Source organism: Aristolochia californica, unplaced genomic scaffold (genome assembly GCF_029961685.1).
Source record: "Aristolochia californica isolate CCGP_79_NKW_82.1479 unplaced genomic scaffold, dmAriCali1.0.hap1 SCAF_1, whole genome shotgun sequence".
Lineage (NCBI taxonomy): Eukaryota > Viridiplantae > Streptophyta > Magnoliopsida > Piperales > Aristolochiaceae > Aristolochia > Aristolochia californica.
Genome location: NW_027181770.1, coordinates 56,196,980 through 56,222,258, shown reverse-complemented (window position 1 = coordinate 56,222,258; position 25,279 = coordinate 56,196,980). Strand labels below are relative to the sequence as shown.

The 25,279-nt window shown below is 38.2% G+C and overlaps 1 protein-coding gene across 2 annotated transcripts; it reads left to right on the top strand.

The window, feature by feature from the left end:
- The first annotated feature begins 1,041 nt into the window (after positions 1–1,041).
- On the top strand, positions 1,042–25,258 carry LOC137951960 (E3 ubiquitin-protein ligase HOS1). 2 transcript variants are annotated; one of them, XM_068798975.1, is made up of 11 exons: positions 1,042–1,290; positions 1,393–1,493; positions 10,209–10,599; positions 10,709–10,843; positions 10,938–11,113; positions 11,866–12,270; positions 12,355–12,513; positions 12,820–13,329; positions 22,960–23,094; positions 23,805–24,532; positions 24,628–25,258. In XM_068798975.1, exons 2-11 carry the CDS (start codon positions 1,440–1,442, stop codon positions 24,788–24,790), a joined length of 2,856 nt encoding a protein of 951 aa, XP_068655076.1. In that variant the 5' UTR covers positions 1,042–1,290; positions 1,393–1,439; the 3' UTR covers positions 24,791–25,258. The 2 variants fall into 2 exon arrangements, with proteins under 2 accessions (XP_068655076.1, XP_068655067.1); XM_068798966.1 differs by having other exon boundaries at positions 24,616–25,258.
- Positions 25,259–25,279: the final 21 nt, after the last annotated feature.

The following is a 25,279-nucleotide window of genomic DNA, read 5'->3' as shown; positions in this document are numbered from 1 at the left end:
AATTAAATATTTTTTGTAAAATAATTTTATTATATTAAATTAATATTTTAATATTATTTATAAATTTTACAATTTTACAATGATTATATGCATTATTTTCAAGTTTCATTTACACTTAAGTGCATGATTAGTGAAAAGGCACTTGGTGGCTATAGGGACCTCAAAGATATTTGCCATCCTGCTTGGGTTCCCAAACAATGTTAGAATGTTTGAACCAATGAAAAGGGTGATTTTTGGGTTGCAATTCATTGTCGGTGCAACATGTATATGTACATTTGTGGTCTATATCCAGAATTAAGGAAGTTTCTACTCAAGCTTTCTATATCACCCAAGTTGCAATATCTGTTCAATATAGGAGGCTGACCCCAGGCAATAATCCTGAAGTATAGCTCAGATGGAAAAATATTACAAGTTTTGGAGGACAAGGTGGTTAGAGCTGGTAGTGAAGTGGAAGAAAAAGATTTGTAATATTAGATGAATGTTTGTTGTAAGAGTTGTTTTTCTATCTAGTTGAAGCCATTGATTTGGATGGGATCGGAGTTGTGTAAACGAGGTTTGAAAGCTATGACTACAAGTTTATAATAGTTGTGTCATCGTAGGAGTTTTTGTCAATGATATCAAGACATCAAGATGAGGGAGGTACATGAGAAAGTAGAAATTTTTTGTCATTTGCACGTATCGTATACACCAAAATTTGTACAAGTTTGAAGCCATTCGCAAACTTTGATAACTTTTAGTAAATCTTAATTAATTAATTTTAAGAGATTTAACTTTTAAAACTTTTAGTTAATTTTAATTAATTTATCACAAGTTAAATTTTATCTTTTAATTTATTAATAAAAAAATAACTAAAAGTTATAAAAGTTAAATCTCTTAAAATATTTTATTAATAAAAATTATCTCTCCACTTTCAAATATATTGCCGTTTACGGCATCTGATTCGAGTTGAAATTGGTGATCCAAAAAAAATTGTGGGTTTAGTAACATGGGTTTGAGTCGTTTAGGTTTGCAGCAGTGAGTCGCATACGTCTGCCTCTCGTATTATCCTTTCCCATTCTTTTGAACTCGGGGAATTAAAGTCCAGCAGAGGCGCTCATGATAGCTTCTGCTGTCGTCGCGGCTGCTCTCTCCTATCCCGGCTCTCTTCACGCTCTAGGGTTTTGGACGAGGACCAACTTCCTCGAAGCTCCGACAGCGTAAAATCGACAATGACTGTCTAAAGAACCCGAAAATGAAGCTCCAGCGAAGTAAAATCGGTGATGTTTAAGTAAATCACCCGAAAATTTCCGGGTGAGCAATTATCTCTACATGTTCTGGGTTTTTTGGTCCTCTGTTTTTCAATCGTTTTGTTCGGATTCTGTTCTCTGCTGATATTCTTTTCTTGTTTTCTAGGTCCAACGTTGTAGAAGATCTTGCATAAGTTTTCTGCTTCTCATCTCATGGACTCAAGCGGAGGATTCGTTTCCGAGTCGAGGGAGAGAAGACTAAAATATGTGCGTTGTGCTTTCACTTGGTTGCTTTAGTTTGTTCTGTTTTGGTACCAGTTACTGACTGGAGACTTGGATTTCATTTTGTTCTATTTCCTTTCATTATTTAAAGGTTTTATATGGTCGAGAAATTATGTGCCTTTTATTTTCCGTCATTTTCTCGAAGTGCATTGTAACTTATAGTGGCGTTGCTTTGTTACAATGATTTTTTTTCCTATTATGTTGACCAGATAATTCTTCTGTTGGCGCTGAATATATATCTTATTATCAGTTCGATGATGTTATGATTTAAAAGAATTGTTATTGAATATCCATCCGTTACACTGTAATGTTCACTGTTAGGTGAACTCAATCATGGACATTAAGTATTGATTAAGCAGTCTGAAATATGTGTTCTACTGTAATCGGAAATCCTTTTATGTGCCAGTATGTCGATTCTGGATTTGTCAATTATGGTGTGATATTGGCGAAGCTACAGGTGCTGAAACAAAGTATCATGAAGTTTCAGCGAGGAGGCCAAGCTAAAATTCTCCATATGTGGTCAATACGATGGCATTCAAATAATCCCCTTAAGTAATTGGATGGGAAAATGTCATCTTCAAAAGAACAAAAAAAAGAGAATGGAGAAAAGTAAATTTAAATGGTTGCTAAAGTCCTCTAGATATGATTGTTGACGGTAGGAAAGGATGGGGTGTGCTTATCTTCAAAAATTTCCTTCCATGCTGATGATGATGGCACCTGACAAAGACAAATGTTCTAACACTATGACCCATTTGTTTACTAAAGAAGGTGTGTGTACCTTTGGAGAGAGTATTAATATGGGAAACAAAATGTTTGTGCTGTGCTAAGAAGAGAAAAAATTGGAACCATGATCTCAAATCTATTAATTGTAGTATCTATTAGAAATGAAATTTCTAGCATTTGACTCCTTAGCATCGAAGGCCTTATTCATAGACTTGAGAGATAGCCCACAAAATAGTAGGAATGATTCTATAGTCGGTTTATATGAATTTTTTGCAGTTGAGACCACAAGTGAAAATTACATTGCCATAAATTGACAAGGTGATATTTCCATTTCTTCATCTTAATATGAACCCCTTTTTGAAGCCAGAATTGATTTTCCTTGGTATCTAACATAATGTGCAAAAGGGTCTTGAAGTAACCACAGTATTGTTGAAAATTTTCGTGGAGGTATTTAGAGTGAGCCTGATGGTTTGCAAGGAATAAAGATCACTGTTGGGTTGAGCCTGGTTCCATCCAAAATGACTAACCATTTAGGATGTCTATTGCTCAACCTTATAGGGAAATCTAATTCACTTACCTCAAGATTAATAGACAAAGAGGATTCTGGGTTTGGTGAGAGAGAGGGTGCTTGTGCTGGGCGCTCGGAAGTTTGTCTTTTGTGATACACCTGTAGTGGTTTCTTTGTAGGAACAACTGGTAAGTGGATAGAACTATCCTCTACAGGAGTTGGTGCAACAACTTCCAGATTTGGAGTAAGAGAAGAAGTATTTCTTATAGTAGTAGAAAAGAAGGGGATATTTTCAAAGAATCTCACATCAACGGGTACAAAAGTTTTCCTCGTGGAAGGACATAAACACTTGTGTCCCTTTTGTGTACAAGAGTACCCTAGGAAGACACATTTCATGGAACGAGGAAATAATTTATCTATGGCTGAACCGAAAACACGTGGAAGACATACACACTCAAATACTCGTGGGGTTCATGTATGTATGGAAATTGATGGAGTAAGTAGTTGGATGAGAATTTTCCCCGCAATGACAGCAGACAAAATTTTGTTAATAAGGTAACATGTAGTCAAAACTGCATCATCTTACTACTGTTTTGGAATGTTCATATGAAGGAGCATAGTACGAGCAACTTTCAACAAGTGGGACTTTTATGTTCAACTACCCCATTTTGTTGAGGAGTGAACACAAGACGATTGGTGAATAATTCCATGAGTTTGGCAAAATGTATCAAACTTGTGATTCATGTACTCTAGACCATTGTTAGTGCGAAGGACATGAATAGATGTAATAAATTTGGTCTTTATTTCATTATAAAAATTTTGGAATACAGTTCAGATTTCTCCCGTAGGAGATACACCCAGGTACATCTACTAAAATCATCAATAAAAGAAAGGAAATACTTAAAACCAAAGACATTGGACATAGGACAGGGTCCCCATATGAGAATATTTTGGATTTCTCCTGTAGGAGATACACCCAACTACATCTTACTAAAATCATTAATAAAATAAAGGAAGTACTTAAAACCAAAGACACTGGACATAGGACAGGGTCCCCATACATTTGGATTGAACAATTTCAAATAGACATGTGTTTTTTGTTTTGCTTAAGGGGAACGTAGTCCGATGATGCTTGCCCAATTGACACGAATCACACTCAAACGATTAACTTGTAGGAAAATATGGAAATAGTTGAATCAATTTTGTTGGAGAAGGATGTTCTAACCATAGGTGCCTCCAAAGTGGTGATATTGTAGTATGTAAAGCATGTAAAGGAAGCTGTGAGTGTTCCTCCAGATGATAGAGTCTGCTTCTCTCACGCCTTGAACCAATCATCCTCCTTGTTGCGAGATCCTGAAATACACAATAAGATGGATAAAAGGTTATTGAGTGGTTCATGGATTTTGTAAGTTGGCTTATTGACAACCATTTAATAAGAAACTTAAAACAAGTAAAACTGAATGTGGTGACATAATAGGAGTAGGGACTAGTGTACTCCATCTCTGAACGGATGACATTGATCTATTAGCTAGGGTAACAAACTTGACATCATGAGACTCTTTTAAAGTAGAAAACATGGATGACACATTGGCATATGTGTTGTGGCTCTTGAGTATAGAACTCAAGTAGAAGTAGGATGCACATGTAGAGCATACATACATGAAATTTGTGAATGTGTCTATAGGGGTGGAAGATTGAGTCACAAAGGCTGAAGAGGAGGTAATAGTCAATTGACCAAGTCACTGAAGCAATTGTTGTACTTCATCCGATGCTCTAGTTACTATATTCATTGTAGGTCCAGGGGGCGCATCAGTACTCTCATGTACGAGGGAGTTGGCCCAAGTGGGTTTACCAAAAATTTCCCATTACTTAAAAAAATGATTGGTACGCCCACAATGAGCACATTTCCTATTTGGTCTAGCATCATCTCTTCCTTTGCCTTTGCCTTTGCCTTGGCTATTTCTTCCTCAGCCTCTATTCCTTCCACTTCTGCCCCTGAACGATTCGGAGGAACCCAGTTTTAGGTTAATGCAGAAACACCAATCACATCTTTAGTTCCTTGGGCTACAATTCTTTGCATGCAATATCCTGCTATAAATTGTTGCTAAGGATTGAACATCTTCTGAGGCCAATAGATGTGCCTTAATAGCTTCAAAATTTGGCCCCAAATCGTCCAACAATTTGCAATGAGCATTTATCCATGTTGTTTTCTTGTTTCCCTTTCATCAATACTAAAGGGGTGGAAAATGCTTATCTCCTGCAATATTCCAACCAGCTCACTGTAGTGTTCTGTGACACTTTTCTGACCTCTCTTGAGGCTAAACATTGTGGCATAGAGTTCATGAACATGGGATAAATTGCCCTCCTGAGCATCTCTAAGGATATCCACATGTCTTTGTAGTACAATTCATAACCTGATTCCTTAATTTTGAATCTATGCTGTTAATCGGTCAAGTCATAACCAGACTGCCCTCGACTTCCCTATCCTCATTCAAAGGGACAGGAGGGTCATCCCTAATGAATTATAACTTCTTCTAAGCCTTCAAGTATAATTTGATCAATCTTGACCAACTCAAATAGTTTTGACTATTTAGTCTCTTAGAATTAATTATAATAGTATACTTCCCTTCTGAGTTTCTAGAGTCCTTTGAAGGGGTAATAACCTCACCAGAATCTGCCATATATGCTACTAGATGAACTCTAGACAGACCCAAAACAACACAAAATCAATAGTTGCAGAGGTGCTGTGGGCTCCATTTCTCAGAATAAATTAAAGTTTTATCAATTGGGACTAGCATTTTTTCCTAAGATGCAAATCACTTATCGTTGATGGTAAAACTAAAAAATATTATAAAATTTTCAACTCTCAGGGCTGTCGCCAGCCAATCCAGTGATGACGCAAAAATGGGCTGCGCAGCAAGTAGGTGGGAGGAAATCCTAATAAAGATTCCTCTTTTAGGGCACAAATCAATTTCTATGCACTTAATACTGCATAAGTTACAAAAATATCCAGAAAATTAGGGCTGACATCAGCATAGCCCAACGTAGGCAGGAAACCTAGTGTGGGTTGCGCACAGTGCAGAAAAGAGTGACTTTTCTGTCAATAAACCCTCATGGGGCAGTAAATGGTCTCAGAACTGCTCAAGCAGTAGTAGTGGCAATCAACCCTAGGGTTATGACAGGGAAAAACACCAAAAAATCAGATTTTAACCAACCAGTCAAAGCAGATTTTGAAAAATTCCCCTTTCAAGCAGTTGCAGGCTTCAATAGACAGAAAAGGAAGGCTTCACGTGTTTGTAACTAAGTCTTACTGCTTTGATAGCATGTCAAATTATGGAGTAAGAGGGATTGAGAGGAAGAAGAGGAGAAGAGAGAAGGAGAGAGAGGGCGACTGTAAAGAGAGAGGTCTCTCATGTGATTAGGGTTCTGGTGGACCCCTAATCACCTTATATAGGACAATAATGCCCTTACTCACTTAAACTTAATTATACCTTTATATCTCCTTCACTACTCCTAGTTACATGAAATTTAAAGTACATAAACTATCAAACATATGAATAATATAAGCCTATTTCTAGGAGGTGCAGACAGTGAAAATTACCAAACTACCCTTCTACCATATTTTTTGACATGGTTAATTTCCTGGACTTCAGCCAGGCAAAAAGCAATGGACTTTGTCTGTTTGTTATCTGTTCAGGCTTTTATCATTAGAAGGAGCCTTAATTCTCGGAAAATTCTGGATTTTGCTCACTTCTGATTCTTGGAGATAATTTCTGGCATGGGACGATTCTTGAGTTGGACTGGAACCTGGTCTGATAGTTTCTTATCACTAAATCAATCTTTTTCCTTCTGCTTAGTTAACTCACTTGCCCTGTTGTCTTGCTTCATTCACAGATGTTTGAAAAGCAAATGCACTTCCTTGCATTTGCATGTGCCTCTAAAATTGGAATTATTAGTCTTGGAAGCTAAAAAGGGTTATCTTTTGGTAATAGAATTCGCGAGCTTTCATGTTGATTGGTGAAACAGCCAGCCTATCTAACCTCCACTTATCTATTTGGAAGTTTCTGGTTTCCAGTGTTGATTTGATTTTTGATTTTTGCATCAAAAGCTGCTGGCATCTTTGAGTGGAAGAATTCTTGGCAACTTGGAGTCTGTCTCTTCTCCCTTAATGAAATTGTATTCTATTTTGATGATGGAGTTGGAATTGTAATATTAACCCATATATTCTGATTGTGTTGTAGCATGTTTGTCAACAGAAACAAAATGAGTTTTTGAAGATAGAAGGAAAGATCTGTTGGATGCACCCTATACTAGTTATGGCATTTTCCTTTTCTGAGTACAGGATTGCATGTCATTTCAGAACATTTTTTATCCACTTATTAGGAACATATGGTGGTCCATTGCTTGTAGCAGGGGTCAAATCTCCATGTTTGGATTCCTACTCCCTTTAACTTCATTAAAATAAAATCGGCAGGCTGCTTGAGAAGCAATGGAGGTTGGTATTATCTGTCTTATCCATGATTGGTGGAGGCAATAGTCCTTTCTGTTTTTGTCTATTTGGCATAGCAAACAGAAATAGGCAGTAGCAAAATACTTTAGGAACATACCACTTCATAATGTATTCTGAATGTCACCTTAGAGTGGAAGGTGATTTTGCAAATGTGGTTTGATACTCATTCAGGGGCTCTTCACTTCCTTAGAGGTCAAGAAAGATGAAAGTCTTTGCCAAATGTTGCATATTTGAAGTGATCGTATCCCTCTTGAAGCTAATACCTTATTGAAGAGAGTCCTGATTGAAGCAAAATCAGAAAATTACCCAATTAAGTAGGAGCCTGAACCTTGCTGAAGAGAGTCCTGAATGAAGCAAAATCAGGAAATTACCCAATTAAGTAGGAGCCTGTAAGACATTGATTGTGAGTTTTTTCTCTAGCTTTTAGAGTTGGTTTGGGACTTCATTATTGGGGTTTGTGAATCTAATAAAAAAAATGAAGAAAGTGTTTCCCTTTTCATCTGTTATCTCAAAGTATCTGAGAAGTTACCAAATAAGGGTTTGCAGTCGCCTTTTGTGGTAGAGGGCCTTGTACAACTTGCCTAAAGGCTATTGATAGATGGGGAAGACCTCTGGAACCAGCCTTCACATAATCAGAGGTATACAGAATAAGGTATAGATGATAGAGTAAAACAGTATACAAATAAGGTATAAATGAGTGAGTTAAATGGTATACGCAATAACTTATATACTGTTTACCCCACTACTTAGAATCTGGCTTTGCTTAAGGTCATCAAAAAGAAGATTAATTTTTGGTCTTTGTCATCATCCATGAGTTCCGTTAAGCTTCTCCATGTCCAATATTTCTGTTTCTTCTTGCAAATGTTATTTTTTTTCTTCAAATGTTTTTTCTATTTTATTCTGTATTCCTTGTCTTATTTTTTCAATCATATGGATAGAAGATACAAATGGAGGGCAGTACCTTTTCAACCTCAAGGCTGGCATCTTTGTGCTTTCTACTGTAGAAACACCCTCTTGTCAATTCATGTTATGAAAACATTGTCCTTTCTAAGGAGTCTTTTCTTACCTTTTTTTGAGCTAATTCTCTCATACCCTAAAAATTACTAAATTAGGCATAATCACTCTTATCCCCTGGTTTTCAAATTTCATTACTATCTTCTCCTTAAGTTGAACTGTATTTGTACAAGACAATTAAAACATTTTATTTCTTTAATGAATAAAAGAAAGTTTTCTTTTCTTTCTTTTTTTAAAAGGGAGGGGTGAAAATGTGGAAGGGGGAGGATTGGTAAGAATTCTTTTTTACTTTTTTGTCAAAATGAGAAGTCATGTTCTTAATGTCTCATAAAATAGGTTTTGGCTTGATATTTGGATTGGAGATAACCCCTGGCAATTATTTTGCCACCCATGTTTACCCCTCTGTCCCCTCCTTTGCCCCAGTATGGTCTGTCCTTGCTTGGAATCAGCTGGGACCTCAACTTTGCCAAAGATCGACAAAGGTGAGGCATTCCCCACCCTCTCCCTTGTTTCCTCCCTTGATAACCAGTACTGCGCTTGAAGTGGCATAGCCATTTAGTGCGGACTAACAACAAGGGGATTTTATGGCCTCTTCCTTCTTTGCTTCTCTCATTGTTTGCAGCAACCCTCAGTCCTCTTGCACCCTTTCTTGGAAAATCCAGGCCTTGCCAAGATGTAACATTTCCTTTGGTGTGGTCAAAGGTAAAGTTTACACAGTTGATCAATTAAGGCTTTCATGGAAACAATTCCCTATGTAAGACGTGCAAATTAGGGTTAAAGAACCAGAGGAGAGAGAAGCAAGGAACAGAAGACCTGAAGTTGCGACGTGAGAAAACAACTGCAGTTAGGGGTCAGAGATCGAGCTCTCTGCTCTTTGTATACTCACTTATGAACAGATATTACATAAAGACTATAATACCTTTCTCTCTGATCTAATAAAACATCACATTACTAGGAAGCTACACATGAAATTAAATACTAATGTAAAAAGCAACCTAAGATAGAGAGAAAAGGTAATGACTAACTTACCCATAGGTAAAATGACAAACCAACCTTTGAATTGCAATACTCAACACTCCCTCTCAAGCTAGTGCCCCAATCTGCAAGAGGATACAAACTCTTTTTTTCCAATAGCTCTCATGAAGAAATCTCCTACTTGACTTGCAGAGGTGTTGCTTGTCTTGCCCTCCTAGTTCATTTGCAGAGGCTTGCTTGTCTTCCCTTGCATCTTCACAAGGTCTTTGATGAGATCTACAATATCATCTCCCTTACTCACCTAATTTGGCTTCCATCTGCAAAGCAGCCGACCATTTGACTGCTCTCTAGCCTTGGATGCGATTTGCCAGAAGCATCTTATTGGAGATTCCCATCCCTCTTGTTCCCTCTTGTCCCTTTTGTTGGAGATCGGGAAATTTAAACATGATCACAAAGATCTGAAATCTGAAAGGACAGCACTGAGATATCAAGGGATATTGCTAGGACCCTGCCATCAATCTATACCAAGGCTGAATCACTTTCTACAAATAAATGATCTTGCATAAAATGCTACTTGACAACCTTGAGGCCAGTAAACACAGACTTTGGTTTCTGCTTCTTTGGAATCTACAATGCCCAGCAGCTCAGAATAAGAGAGAAAGACATTGTTTGAGATTCTGGACACCTTGCAACAGCTGGCAGGCCTTGGGTTAGCCTAGGCACTCCCATCCAAGTTGAGTTCAATGGTTGTCCTTGGGGATGGAGCTGTTTTAGCCTTACTTTATTTTTAGCTTTGGTTTTAAATTGCCATCTTTGCAATTACAATGTAGTAAAAGATCCATTGCTTGTTGATAACAGATGCTACTTCTACCTGCTGTAGTTAGAGTTTAATTTCTGTTATATTGGATGTTATGATCACAAGCATCTTAATTATAGTAACTCCTATCCCTAATTGTGATATTTATTTCAGGAAGCACTAGAACACTTGGCATCAATTGAGCTAATTGAACTGTGCAATGAAGCCAAAGTTGAGTTCTGCCGAGCTACAAGGGATCTAAGAAGCTGTGGGCGCAATGTGCAACATGTCTTAAACTCATGTAGACATGCCTCTTTATGTGCAGAATGCAGTCAAAGATGTGATTACTGTCCAATTTGTAGGAATCCCATTCCAAAGAACAGTACTAAAATCCGGCTGCGGCTTTATAATGAGTGCCTAGAAGCTGGTCTTATCTCTAAAAGATATGATAATAGGTTTCAGGAAAAAGATAGTGGCTTGAAGCAGTTAACAGCTGATGTCCAACGTCTTTACTCACTGTTTGATGTTGCTCTGGAAAACAACTTGATTTCTCTGGTTTGCCACTGTATCCATTGGAAAGCCTCAGAGGCAGCACAACTTGTTTTGTTTTTCTTGTGCTGAATTCTAATATTTCACTGTATATCATGTTTACTTTACCTTGACCAAATAACCAGATGTTACAGAAGTTTGTATGGATGAAAATGCTGTCTCTAGTGATCCAGTTCTTGCATTTCTATTTGATGAAGTGGTTGTCAAGGATTGGTGTGGTCAAACATTTGGAAACATTGTAGGAGATCTGCGTGAGATTTGTATCCTGGATATATGGAGTGCTTTTACCACTTGATTTTGTCTTTGATTTTCTAATCATCTTAAATAGTTCATGCCTTAGCATCATGTGCATAGATATGCTTAACACGGAAGAGATGAATGTGAAATTAGGTTCTTTGCTCAAGTTGTTGCTGCAGCTTAATGGAATATCAAATGTTCTGGAGGTGTTGGAATCATCATTCAAAGACTCGCGTTCTGCCTGGCTTGATGATTTATATATCCTCTCAGAGAATGTCTTAAGGGTTAAGCAGGTTATATCACTTTAATCTTATAATGGGTACATTCTGTATGACACTTACTGAAGACATTTACCCATATCTGTTCATCACATGTTTATTTTGTTTAACTTTCACTTGAGCTTAGGTTTTGTACTAGTCTGCCCTTTTTTATCACAGTAGTTTGGGACAAGACAAATCAAACTTAGTATGATCATATTCATCCAATATAGCAGCCCCATATTGGTATTGTTGTTGCAAAAATCCTTTCTCCAAGATTTTTGGAGACAGATTTGGTGGTCATTGGTTCGTGGAAGGAGAAAGCTTCCCCTTGGCGTCTTTGGCATTGTTTTTATGAAATTTAGGAACTTTGTTTCTCTGTTTGTTCCTGGTCTCATGTTCCCCACTCAGCTAATTGTTTAGCTGACTCCTTAGCTAAGGAAGGGGTTGCCCTCTAATCCCTCATTGTTAAGGGCCTTCCCTCTTAATTTGTCGCTTGTTTTTTTCTGGGATTAATAAAGTGCTCGCTTTCAAAAAAATAAATAAATTTTCTCTTAGGAAACAGATGGAGCAAACTTGTCAATGACTGGCGGATTTCGTTTCGATGATTAATGGTGATCAACTGTGAAACAGAGTGATTACTTTGTGGTCACTGTTTCCCCTGATCATTAACTCTATTGATGCTTTCATAATGAACATTCTCTATGCATCTGTCTCTAGTAGGTCTTCCTTCTTTTGTATAATGAGTGATGGGATTTCTCTGAACATTTTCTTTCCACCTTCCTCAGCATCTGGAAATCATGGCTTGGTGTATAAGACATCGCTTTGTTGAAAATGTTCCCTCATGCCATCCTGACTTCACAACCTGGTGCTCAGTCATCCATGCAAGGAAGGCGGCAGCAGCTGCTCGATCATGGCCCAGTTCACTGACTCATTCTGTACTATTGCCAAGAGATGGTGGGGCTTCTCTCTTCATTGAAGATGCACTATCACAACTTGGAATAGAGCAAGAGGGAATTAGGGAGGAACTGGAGATCATTAGCTTGCAGAAGGATGCGGGATTTGCAAAACCATTCAGGTCAAAGATAGAGGGTATGACAGAGTGCTGTTACCCATTCAAGAATTTTCGAACTGCTTGTGATCTACTGTTTCTACGTGGGAGCTCTGATCTTGTGGTTGCTAAGCAAGCAATTGTATCCTTAATTTAATGCTTTAGCCTTTTCTCTGCACAGAAAGATTCAACATCTTTCCTCTGTTTTATCCCTTAATACTTACAGTTTCTATACTACATATATGATCGGCATTGGACGGTTCCTGATCTTGAATGGAGATACTTGATCAGTGATTTTGCATCTACCTTTGGTATAACCAGATATTCGCTCTTGGAATGTCAAACATTCTATCTTCTTGATGATCACACCGAGCAGGCTCTGCAGGTATTTATTTTATAAATACAATTTTTTATCTTCTTTAAAGATTTAGGTGCAACATGTAGTAGTTCATTTAGCAAAAAGAAAAAAAAATGACCGATATTTTCAACAATTCTTTTTCTTTTTGAGAAGGCAAAATTTTATAAAGAAAAACAGGAAACAAGCTTCTAGAAAATCAGGAAACAGGCATTCAGCACAAGTTAGTGTAAACAGACTGGCTGGTTGTACAATTTCTACATCTTTGTTTTCAGTTTCAATCCAATTTAATATGTAGTGATTTCATTGTTATTTTTCTTTCTTCTTCTCCGTTAGCAAGCTTGCAACATCATCCCAGAAATTGCAGGCCCTGAAACACATCCAAAGATTGCTCAAGTTCTCTTGGAAAGGCAAAAACCAGGTGCAGCTCTGATGGTGTTGCGGTGCTCAGGTCGTGATGCATTATGTGCTTGTGCTGACTCTGGAAAGGATGGAACACCAGTCTCATTCCGTGAGGCTGTTATAGCTGTTAGAGTTCGAGTGGAGTGTGGACTCCTGACTGAAGCCTTCATGTACCAGAGGGCCCACTGTATGAAAGTGAAGAATCAACATACCTGGGCACTATTAAACACTTCAAAAGATGCGCATAACGCATGGTTGGAACATTTGGAGGCATTGGTGACTGAGATGTGTTCTCTTTGTGTTCGGAGGAACTTGGTAGATAGGATGATTGAGTTTCCTTGGAACAAAGATGAAGAAATATTTCTGCACAAGTATCTTCTTGACTGCACCTTTCAAGACCCATTAACAACATCTGGTAGCCTTCTTGTTGTCTACTATCTGCAGGTACCATCTATCTTTCTTTTTCTGTGCTACCCATTTTTTTCCATTGAAATGTAATTAAAATGCCTGACATAGTTATTAGAGATGGGATGATTGAGACATGTTATTCTAAATCAACTTTATTTTTCTAGTTATTATTATATTGATATCATTGTAATAAAACATGCAAATTGTAAAATATTCAGGATTTTGGAAATTATGTGTATTTTCTTTTTACTATTTTAATAATACTATTGTGATAAAACGTGCAAATGATAAATTATTCTGGATTTGGAAAAATTATCTTCCAATTGATTGAAATTGATGTTAATTTCTGGGCTGACTATAGCTAGTGGCCAAGTCTGTATCAGTTTCCAAGTTTTGAAACATTGAGGTTGGTGCAAAATATTGGACTCATAGGTGGTTTTTTTGGCTAAGGAATATGTCCATTCTGAAAGACTCAACCTTTGAATATGAATGTTACCTATTTGTTTCTATATATGATATCTAACCGAGGATTAACAACTACTTGAGCCATTTAAAAGGTTAAAACTGAGAACAAAAACCATGGAAAAAATCAACTGGATGACAGTTAACTACGGTCTTCTAAACCATGTTTACAAGTTGTACATAATAGTTTCACTTTGAATAATCCAATGCTGTTATCATTGGGAGCCACTGTTGTTTTTGAAACAAACTTGGATGCCACTTTAAAGACCTCATAGCTGATTTTTTGTACTAGACGACTTTTTAGTCAATCCATTTCTAGATTACTATGGGGTTATTTCCAAATACAACCTTGTTAGATGTCATAAATTTAAATATGGTCATCTAGATGTCTTGTTTTCAAATAAGGCCTCATGATTAAAATTTCTTGGCCAATTTAGCTTACTATATTTTTCATTTTGTAATTTTTTATTTTGAAATAAAAAACTTTAAAACGGGAGAGGGGCTGCATTCCTCCTCCCTTTTCCTCTCTGTTGAATTGAACATATCTATTCGACGGGGGGATGTAGGAGGCTTCCCCTCTTTTGTTATGCTCTAAAGGGGGAAGTGGTGCAATTGTTGAAAACTTTCTGTAGAGTATGGGTACTTAGGTTTCAGCAACAACTTGAAAACTACAAAATGGATTCAAGTTTCATGAGTGAAACTTGAAGCACAAAAATTAGGGTTTTTGTGGCTTTTAAGAAGAATAGCAAACTAGAGAGAAAAAAAAGAGTATAAGTTTATCCAAGAGAGAACAAAAATAGAACTTCATTCAGTAGCAAAAGATTGACTTTTATGTTACATATGATATAGGCATACAAATCTACAAAATAGGAAACTTCTATGCCGTCCTTTATGGGGAATAAATTCCAATGAGAACTTCCTGAATCTAGCTCTACTTGTTGGAGAAGCAATTTAAAAACAGGAAACAATTTCTAATCTATAAAGTTGCTAACTTTAGCTCCCTAGTTTAAAAACAATGACCAAACTTAAATATAGAGAAACTACTTGAAAGATTTTCTAATTGAAGCTTTTAGCCAAAATAGAGAGTTCTTACTTTTTGTCGTTATACCACTGTCCTGCCTTTGTTCGAAATAGAATAGAACTCCTAAAAAGGAGATTTTTATGGGATGGGCCAAATGGGGAAAGGAAGTATAGTCTTGTAAAATGGGATGACGTTTGTAAACCCATCATTATGGGGGGTCACGGGATTCAGGATATTGCAACTACGAACTCGGCTTTACTATTGAAGTGGATATGGAAATATAATGTGCAACCTAATCTGTTATGGCGGAAAATGGTAGAAGCTAAATCTGGGAAAGACACTGGGTGGTGGCTTGACGGCGGGAGACTTTGCAAGTTATCCCCAGTGTGGAAGAAAAGTGCCAAACTCCTTCCTGTCTTTAAATCTGCGGTCAAATGCTATATTGGCTCTGGAAGCCAAACTAAGTCCTGGATTGATTGGTGGGTTGGCCCAAGCAGCTTCAAGGATAGTTATGGATGCATCTATCGAGTGTCAAGAATTCAAGATGCGATGGTTTCTGAGCAACGGCTGACCTCTGGCGAGTGGAACTTACATCTCAGGCGAGCTTTGACTGATGCTGAAGCTTTGGAAGCAGCAGATCTGGTCAATAATCTTTCTTCAGTAAAGATAAAAAATTCATCAGACACACTAATCTGGATGTCGTGCAGGCAAGCTATGTTCTCTTCTGCTTCTGCCTATCACCTCTTGATCTCTCCCCAAGCACATCAATCAGTTTATCCAGCTGCCTTTGCATGGTCTTTACATATTTCTCCTCGTGCAAAGTTTTTCATTTGGACCGTTTGTCGTAAGAAAATCTTAACCTCAGACACATTATTGCGACATGGAAGTAATGTTCCGAACTCATTGTGCCCATTCTGCAATTCATCCCTTGAAACTTCTAATCACACCCTTTTGCATTGCGAATATGCCAATTTGATCTGGACCGAACTGATGAGCAAAATAGGGTTACAATATTGCCCATCGCAAAACCTACAAGACACAATCTTCACTACTATAAGCGCTGGTCTTCCCAAACTGGAGAAAATATTAATATTCTGTTGTGTTGGGTACTTGGTCTGGAATTTATGGAAAAAGAGAAATAATAGAAAATTTAATAAAAAATCTCTTCCATGGAAAATTCTATGTGACAAAATCATTGGGCAAGTATCCTCTTGGGTACTCTTACAAAAGGAATTTTGTAACTTACATGGATCAAACTTGCGCGGAAACTGGTGACTTATTGTAGAAATGTCTTCTCCGGGTAAACCTCCTGAAATGGCAATATGGTCTAGTCCTCCCGTAGGGCACTTCAAATTAAACTTCGATGGAAGTGCGTTTGGATGCCCGAGGCCTGCTGGATATGGTGGAGTTATTCATGATGAAAATGAGAACCTTCTTCTTTCATACGCGGGCCCAATTGGGATATCGGATTCAACAAGTGCTGAGTTACATGGGCTATATAACGGGCTGAAGCTTTTTAATCAAAAGCTGGAGGGAGTTCTCTCTGTTGAAGGCGATTCCAAAGTTATTATCAGTTGGTGTACGAAGCCTTCCAAACCTCCCTGGCGGCATTGGGAGTTATTTAAAGACATTTGTACTATAATTTCCCAAATTCAATGTAAGTGGAATCACATTCCACGATCTGCTAATTATTTAGCTGACATTCAAGCTAAAAAGGGTGTTTCCCTCCAACAACTTGTTGTGGAGGAAGACCTCTTTTAACTAGGTATTGTATTCTCTCTCTTCTTTGCAATATATTCACACCTTTCTCTAAAAAAAAGAACCAAAATAGAGAGTTGTTGTTCAATTTGATGCTTCCAATATAAAACAAGTTGCTTGTCTAATGAAACTTCTAACTTCAGCAAGCTTCAAGTAGGAAGTGAAACTTACAAAGACTTTCTATTCTTGGAACTTGTGCCCCTAATAGGAAATTTAGGTCTCTTAGATCGAGTCTTATTCTTTCATAAACATGAAGCACTTTGGGGTGATTTGTTGTCCTTAGATACTCTTCAGCTACAATCTTTGATATTATGTTGTACAACATCATCCTCTCCTTCTTGGAAAGTACTCATCCTCGAGTTCTTACTCTCATTTTCCTCTTAATAAGGAAAAAGATGCTTCGCATTAAAGACATACCTAATTTGCCAGTTAGTATGTTGCTCCACCTTGAAGCATTGTCATTCATCTTGGCAAGTATTTTGCCAGGTCCAAGCTTCTTTGTTTTCAGCTTATGATATTCACAGCTAGGGTACCTTTCCTTAGAAAGTTAAACTCAAACTTCGTCATTAACCTTAAAAACAAGTTCTCATCTATGTTTGTTAGCTTGCTCTTTGTATTTTGCATAGCTAGCTTCAATATTTGCAAGGGCTTACTCATGAATTGCCTCTAAATCAGAAATCAAGTCAATTGGTTTCTTCTTTTGACATCCAATAGTAGGAATATGAATAAGATCAAGAGGCATTGGAAGTTGTGACCATGGACTATTTGAATTGGAGAAAAGTTTGTAGTCCCATTCTTAGTGCAACTGAACTCAAATTTTAAGGTGGAATGTCAAAGGAATCGGCTCACAGTCAAAGTGAACCATCATCAAAGCAACCCTTTTGGAGTGTAAACCAAAAATTGTAATTCTTGTTGAAACGAAGCTGCAAAATTTTGATTACTCTACTGCTCGTGATTTATGGTATGGGTTGGACCCTGCGTGAGCAACGGTCGATGCTATTGGGCACTCGAGTGGCATTCTTGTCCTTTGGGACCCAAAATCGATAGACACTACTCTCTGCCAATTGGGTCAATACTCCATTGGCATTCACTTCCACGATTACTCTTTGGGCACTTCGTGGGCGTTGGCCGGTGTGTACGGTTCGACTAGGCCTATCGATGGAGCCTCTTTCTGGGAGGAATTATTCCAACTAGTCCATTCCTGGATCTGCCTTGGCTACTGGCCGGTGATTTCAATTCCATTCTTCTCTGCTAAAAAAAAGCCCTCCAACGCCCAGAACTACTTCAATGAGAGCTTATCTCATTGGTAGTCTTGATCTATCAGAAATTTCCCTCTCCGGAAAAAAAATATACCTGGTCAAATGGCCAATCCTCTCCAATCCTTTCCAAATTGGACCATTTTTTTGCTAACAATGAATGGCTCCATCTTTTCCCAAACACATCTGGCCAAGTCCTTAATAAAGTCGGTTATGATCATTGGCTTATTCAAATTAACACCCACCCCCCTATGTGGGGCGCTCTCCTTTCCGTTTTGAAAATGCATGGACCTTTCTGGAGGTTTTCAACTCTTCCCTTCTAGTCTGGTGGCATGAACTGGAGCATCATCCAACCCGGGCTGGGAGGTTCCCCTTAAATTAAAAGCCTTGAAGGCGAAGATTCGCTTATGGTTCATTTCTCATCGTGCTGCTGCTGCTTCTCAGAAGGACTCGGTTCGTCGTCGCATCTCGGAGCTCGACCTACTCGAAGAGCAAAGGTCTATCTCTCCCTTTGATTTACTTATTAGAAGTCAATTAAATTTAGAACTTTCAAATCTGCTTTGCTGTGAAACTGTCCGCTGGAAACAACGTGCTAGATTTCGCTGGATGGCCGAGGGGGATGGAAATATAAAGTTTTTCCATGCTATTGCCTCGGCCAGGAGGAGGGTTAACCGTATCACTTCCCTCTGTCACGAAGACCAAGTGATCACGGATAGCCCCACCATCTCTAATATTCTTGTGAAGTATTTCTCAGAGATGTATTCAGAAGAGCGCTTTAATCAGCCAAAGCTGCCTCAACTCGACTATTTGCAAGTCTCTTCGTTAGAGACGTCTAATCTGGAAAAGCCTTTCAGCACTGAAGAAATAGATTCGGCAGCCTGGGGGCTTCCGAAAGATAAAGCTCCTGGGCCGGATGGCTTTAATGGTGAGTTTTATTGCAAATATTGGGATACCATCAAATCAGATGTATATGCGTTTGTCCAAAATTTCCACCAAGTCGGCATCACCCATAAAGTGTAGGGGCTTCTTTCATTGCTCTTATCCCAAAAAAAAAAATTCCTCTAACCTTCCACAAGACTTTAGACCAATCAGTCTTACCACTAGTTACTATAAAATTATTGCTCGTCTGCTTGCAAAACATCTTAGGATCCACCTCTCCAAAATCATAAGTCCTTGCCAAAGCACTTTTATCCGGGATAGGAATATTTTGGACTCCTCTATGGTTGCCCATGAACTCCTAGACTCCTTCAAAAAATCAAATCGGCCTAGATTCGTCCTAAAAATTGACTTTGGAAAGGCTTTTGACCGAGCAAACTAGAAATTAATTGATTACCTTTTAGATAGAATGGGTTATGGGACTCGGTGGAAAATTTGGATGAGAAGTTGTATCTCTATTGCATCATATTCTATCCTAGTAAATGGGAAGCCCTGTGGTTACTTCAAAGCTACAAGAGGAATCTGACAAGGTGACCCTCTGTCCCCTTTCCTCTTCACCCTCATCGGGGAACATCTTGCCTCTATGGTCCGGTTTGCTAAAAGAACGGGTGGCTTAATCCTATCTCTAACAGCCAAGATATTCCGCTTTTGCAGTATACTGATGATACTATTCTCTTCGGAGAAGGTACCTTGAGTCAAATCTCCCACTTGAAAGCTCTGCTCAACCTTTTTGAGCTATCACTAAGCTGGGCTAAATCATCTATTTTGGGTTTCAATATTGATCCTTCGGTTCTAATTCCATGGCTAATTATTTGGGTTGTAAAGTTGCCTCCCCTTCGGGCACGTATTTGGGACTTCCTCTTTCCCCGTCTTACCTTCAAAATCTGCTTGACACCCAGTCATTGAGTGTCTTGAAGGTAGACTTGCCTCTTGGAGGGAAATTTTTTTGTCTAAAGCCGGTAAACTTACTCTTATTAAGTCTTGTCTTCATTGTATACCGTCTTATTTTCTGTCTTTGTACCGTTGCCCTGCTTTTGTCAGAAATAGAATTGAGTTCTTAAAAAGAAGATTTTTATGGGGTGGTCAAAATGGGGAAAGGAAATATTGCCTAGTGAAATGGGTTGATGTTTGTAAACCTCTTGTTGATGGTGGTCTTGGGATTCGGGACACTGCAACAAAAAATTCTGCTTTGCTTTTGAAGTGGATCTGGAAATTTAATATGCAACTGTCATTGATTTGGCGGAACATAGTGGTGACAAAAGCAGAAATGTTTTCTGGATAGTGGACAGAAGGAGGAAGGTATCACAAATTATCTCTTGTGTGGAAAAAGATAGCACATCAAGTGTTACACGGGATCCGGCAATCGGACAAAATTCTAGACAAATTGGTGGGTGGGCCCAAGTAGTTTCAATACTAGCCATGGTCAAATTTTCTCTCTTGCCAGAAACAAAGAGGCAACTATATCTACGGTCGGGCAGGATTCTGGTGAGTGGAATTTAAACCTCCGAAGAGCGCTCACGGATGATGAAACCCTTGAAGCTGCCGATCTCGCCACGACATTATCGACGGTTCGTATTAGAAATGCTCCAGACACTAATCTGGACTCCATGTCCCAAAGGTGCGTTTTCTACTTCGACTGCCTATAACTCTCTTCTTTCTCCCCCCTCTACTCAATTCTGTCATCCACCTGCCATTGCGTGGTCCTTACTAGTACCTCCGAGAGCAAAGTTTTTCATCTGGACAGCATGCTAGAACAAAATCCTGATATCTGACTCGTTAATTCGTCGGGTAACGCATGTTCTGGATCCCCTGTGCCCGTTTTGTCGGACCTCTCCTAAAACTGTGGATCATATTTTGTTGCATTGTGATAATGCTCACTCTGTTTGGACTGGACTCATCAACAAAATTGGTCTGCAATACTATCCCTCCCAAAATCTCACATCTACTATTCACACTGTCACAAACGCCCACCTCCCAAAGCTCGGAAAGTTATTAATCTCATGCTGCGTTGGTCACATTGTTTGGGCCCTATGGAAAGAAAGGAATAACAGGAAGTTCAATAGAAAATCTCTTCCAGAAAATATTCGAAGCAACAAAATTGTTGGGCAAGTTACCTCCTGGATTCTTATGGGAAAATAATTTAAAAATCTTAAAGGAGTAAACTTACGAGGAAATTGGCAACTTGTTGCGGCAATGTCTCACTTTCCCCGCCCTCCGGTTATGAAAACTTGGACTCCTCCTCCGGTAGGCCATTTCAAATTTAATTTCGATGGAAGCACTTTGGGTTGTCCTGACCCTGTAGGATATGGAGGGGTTATCCATGATGATAAAGGAAACCTTCTCCTCTCTTTTTCCGGGCCAATTGGTGAATCTGACTCAAGAATTGCCGAGCTATCTGGTTTATTTAATGGATTAAATCTTTTTTGTCAACGGATGGTAGGTCCTCTTTATGTCGAAGGCGATTCAAAAGTTGTCATCAACTGGTGCAAGAAGTCTTGCAAACCTCTTTGGCGGCACAGGGATCTTTTTGAGGAGATATGTAATTTAATTTCTCAATTGCAATGTAGTTGGAATTATATTCCTAGATCTACTAATCACTTAGCAGATAATCAGGCTAAATTAGGTGTTTTCCTTCAACATCTTATTGTGGAGGAAGGTTTTGTACAGTAAGGTATGTATATTTTCTCTCAGTAATACATTCACACCATTTTCTAAAAAAAAAAAAGAAGCTAAATCCTGATTCTTCATTTCTTTGACACGAGTCCACAACATATTGCTCAATATTTGTATGAGGTTGATACGGATTGCTGAACTTTAAATCTGTCCTTATTTGCTTCCATAAGTTATTCTAAAAACTGCTCATGAATTTGGTATCTTTGTTAGAAACTGTGGTTTTTGGTAATCCATAACATTGGATAACTTCTTTGAAGAAGAGTTCAGCCACTTTGCTTGCATCGTGACTGGATTTACAAAGAATGGACTTCACCATTTTAGAGAATGTATCAGCCACAATAAAAATATTATCCTATCCTCTTTTTGTGAGAAACAACTCAACCACGAAGTTCATTGAGACTTCAATCCACTGGTAAGTGAAATAAGAGGTAGTGTATATAATTCTGCATTTGTAGAATACCCTTCTACCGTTTAACACACAACACCTTTTCATAGAGTATGCAATATCCTGGTCTAGATTAGGCTAGAAAAATCTTTCACGAATGAATGCAATAGTCTTATCCTTACCAAAGTGTCCTACTTTGACAAATTGTCAAAGTGAAGTGTTGGAATACACAAACAATTCCCTTTGAATTAAGTATACGTTGACCATGAGATAATCTGTATTTTTACTCTCATGCGCTTCTGTTAGGATCTTTATAAAGTGATCATCTTTAGCAAGTTGCTCTCTGATAATCTCAAAATGCAAGCACATAAACTCTCATAGAACATAGAAGCGCATACCTTCTACTCGATGTATCTTGAGCCTTATTTTGCATACCTGATTTGTGCTAGGTGATGTCTTGAAGGTAATTCACCCATTTGCCATGTCTTGTATGAAGCTTTTGTTACCCATTGGTGTGCTTTAGTGCCTCGTAGTTAGAATACAATAAACTTCTTGTGCATCAAATATTGCCTCCAAAACATCAAAAGCCTTCGCAATAGCATAAAATGCAAGATCATAGGTAGAATAGTTAAGAGTAGCTCTACCCAACTTTGCAGCGAAAAAGCCTATACGTCTTACCTTTGACTGGGAACAGCCCCAATTTCTATCTTAGAGCTTCCTCTATCCCCTCCTCTCCAGACAGAGGAGAAAGGCAGAGGGAAGGACTCTCTCTCTCTCTCTCTCTCTCTCTCTTTCTTTCTTTCTCGTCTCTTTTTCTATGTAATTAGTGGTGTCCACACTAGATAAGAAGGTTGGTTAATTATAATTTTAATTTTATAACATAAAATTAAAAATAAAAGGGGGTATTACAATAATTTTATTTTTCTATTAAGCTTACCAAAAAAGAAAACTACAATTGTCCATTAAAACGGCATTTAGATTGCTGTATTTGGAACTATGGCATCTAAGATGGCAGTGTTTGAAAGTTACCCTACTATTATTTTTTAAGTTAACAGTTAATCTATTATCACTATTGTGGTAACCTTTATTTTTTTCACAATAATGTTACTTTTTCGAGGAATGTGAATACGAGTTATGTTGGATTTTCTATTCTGACTATTTTTTGTTGTTTTCAGCGTTCTCGATATATTGAGGCGTATGAAGTAGACTGTAAACTTCAAAAGGTTGAGCAGGATTTTATTTCAAAGAGTATGAGTGAAGAAGTCATTTCTAGGATAATGGTAACACAGCAACATCGAGGAGGACTTGTTGTAAGTTTTCTATGCTTTTATATTCTACGAACATTTTTATTACATGTTGCAAATTTTCTGTGCTCACTTTTTTTCTTTGAAATTTCTATCCACTATTCTTTGTTTGACTTTTGGATCTTGTTAGAAGTTGTTAGTTTGAGTTAATTAGGTTTTTCTTATTTAGAGGGAAGTATTTTCGTGTAGAAAGTGGATTCTTAGGATTAACAGGTTGCAAGGACATGACTGATGCTTAAGTTATAAATAGGGAGACAGGTCTATAACCCTAATCTGTCCCATACTTTGCTTGTGAAAATTCCACATGGAATCAGAGTAGATTGCCATTTTGGGTTTGTGAGTTTCACCTGTCGACTCATAGAGACGATGTTGTTCATCTTTTTTTAGCCTATGTATGCCTTGTTCTTTGTAATAGAATATTGCTTTTTCCATATTTTTGTCCTGCAAATTCCACAAATCTGCCCATGATGCAATGATTGGGTTACTGTCTTCTGCTGTAAAAATTCAGTCTTGTGTTTGGTATAGGAAAGGCTAGAGAGAGATGCAATAAAAGTGAAAAACAAAATTGTTTGAAAGTTGAAGCCTTATCATTTTCTTTTAGTATTGTCCTGTCTTCTGAATCTTAAACTCATTGAATTGTTATTTTCAGAGAAGTTAATGAAACTGTTTTTCTAATTTGCCATTACTTTACTCATTATGGGCTGGTGCTGTTACAGGATAAATGCATTGAGTTGCTGCCTAAGATCCAACAGGAACAAATAAAGATGGGAAATTTTCCACTCTGCGACCATCTACCTAGCGATGGAGTGGATTTGCGTGTTAAAGCTGATGTTGGGGCTGAGCATTTGAATCCCTCCCTTATAATACCTACCTCACCAATGAGGCCTTCTGTTCTTGGAACAGATTGTAATGCTCCATCCTCCATTAGAGCTTCACCGTCTAACCCTCGAACTAGTGGACCAGTGATTAAACCCAGTTCTGAAGACAGTAACTTCCACCCTCCTTTTTTACTTGGGAGATCTCTGAACCTCACCGGTCCGTCAACAACTCCTCAGGAGCCAGCTTTTATTAGTAAGGAGATGTTGGTGCCAAATTATATTTCTACTGGGCAATCAAGACTTCAAACTGATTCCAAACAGGACCTCCCATTTGATGATGCATCCTCGGTTGCTCGTGCAAATCTTCTTGTTTCTCAGATGACTCCCCTGAAAGAGCTGAACCAAAGTGCTTGGAGAGTACCTCAACACCGGGTAAAAGATGGTCCTCATCTTTACAATGCAAAATTCTTACCAAAGGTGGATTCAGATGGCTCAACTGACCAATTGGAAAATGCGTTCAAATATTCAACTCGTGATCCAAACCTGAAGGTCTCTGGCAAACGTCCTCCATCTGATGGACCTTGGGCCAATGGGCATGCGGATGAAAAAGGAGATTCAATATGGAGGTATGTATATTCATTTTTCTTTGCTGGATGAACAATGTTTAGTTGATATTCATTGAAGTTGCTTCTTTTTATATATACTGTAGTTTTGGCAACAGGGATTCGCAAAACGTAGAGCTACCTATTAATGGAGTGCTAAGATGGAGGACTGATGATAGCAGTGATGATGAAGCTGATGCATCATCTCCTGAAAGAATTAGGAGTGAAGCTTCTACTGTTAACTCGGCCAGAGGATGGCGAACTAGATTTTATAAAAGATAGAGAAGATCAAATGAAAGAGATTTTTGCCGAAGAGATTTCTAGGGAAATATTCTTCTTCACCTTTCCGTGATTAGTTTTTGGCTTGGCTTTTAGGTGATTTCCATGTTTAAAAAAACACACAAGCCCATTGACAGTGGAACAGGTTGGATTGTCATTTTGTGAGAAAATTCCAACTTCCTCCAGGGAACGTCTGGTCCATGAGGAGCTTTTTAAGTCCAAGAAAATAAGCTTTTGTAAATAAGACCCCGCCCCCCCCCCCCTGACATTTAAGCGATAGTTGTTGTGACCTTCCTCCCCCCTACCCCTTAACATTTAAGTGATAGTTGTTGTGACCTTCAAAAAGTGTGTTTGATTAGTTTCCTCTTTCAAAAAATTGGTCTTTAGAGTGTGTTAAATAGGCTAATGACATATCTTGTAATTAAGGAATAGAGTGAGACACCTTCTAATTACAATGAGTTTTTTTATTTTTATTATGTATTAGGCTTTTAG

Bases quoted from the DNA above. Each gene is read 5' to 3' on its own strand.
- LOC137951960 (XM_068798966.1), top strand. From the start codon at position 1,440: ATGGACTCAAGCGGAGGATTCGTTTCCGAGTCGAGGGAGAGAAGACTA. The intron at 10,600-10,708 runs GTATCCATTGGA...CCAAATAACCAG, and splicing joins GATTTCTCTGGTTTGCCACT to ATGTTACAGAAGTTTGTATG. The intron at 12,271-12,354 runs GTATCCTTAATT...TAATACTTACAG, and splicing joins TGGTTGCTAAGCAAGCAATT to TTTCTATACTACATATATGA.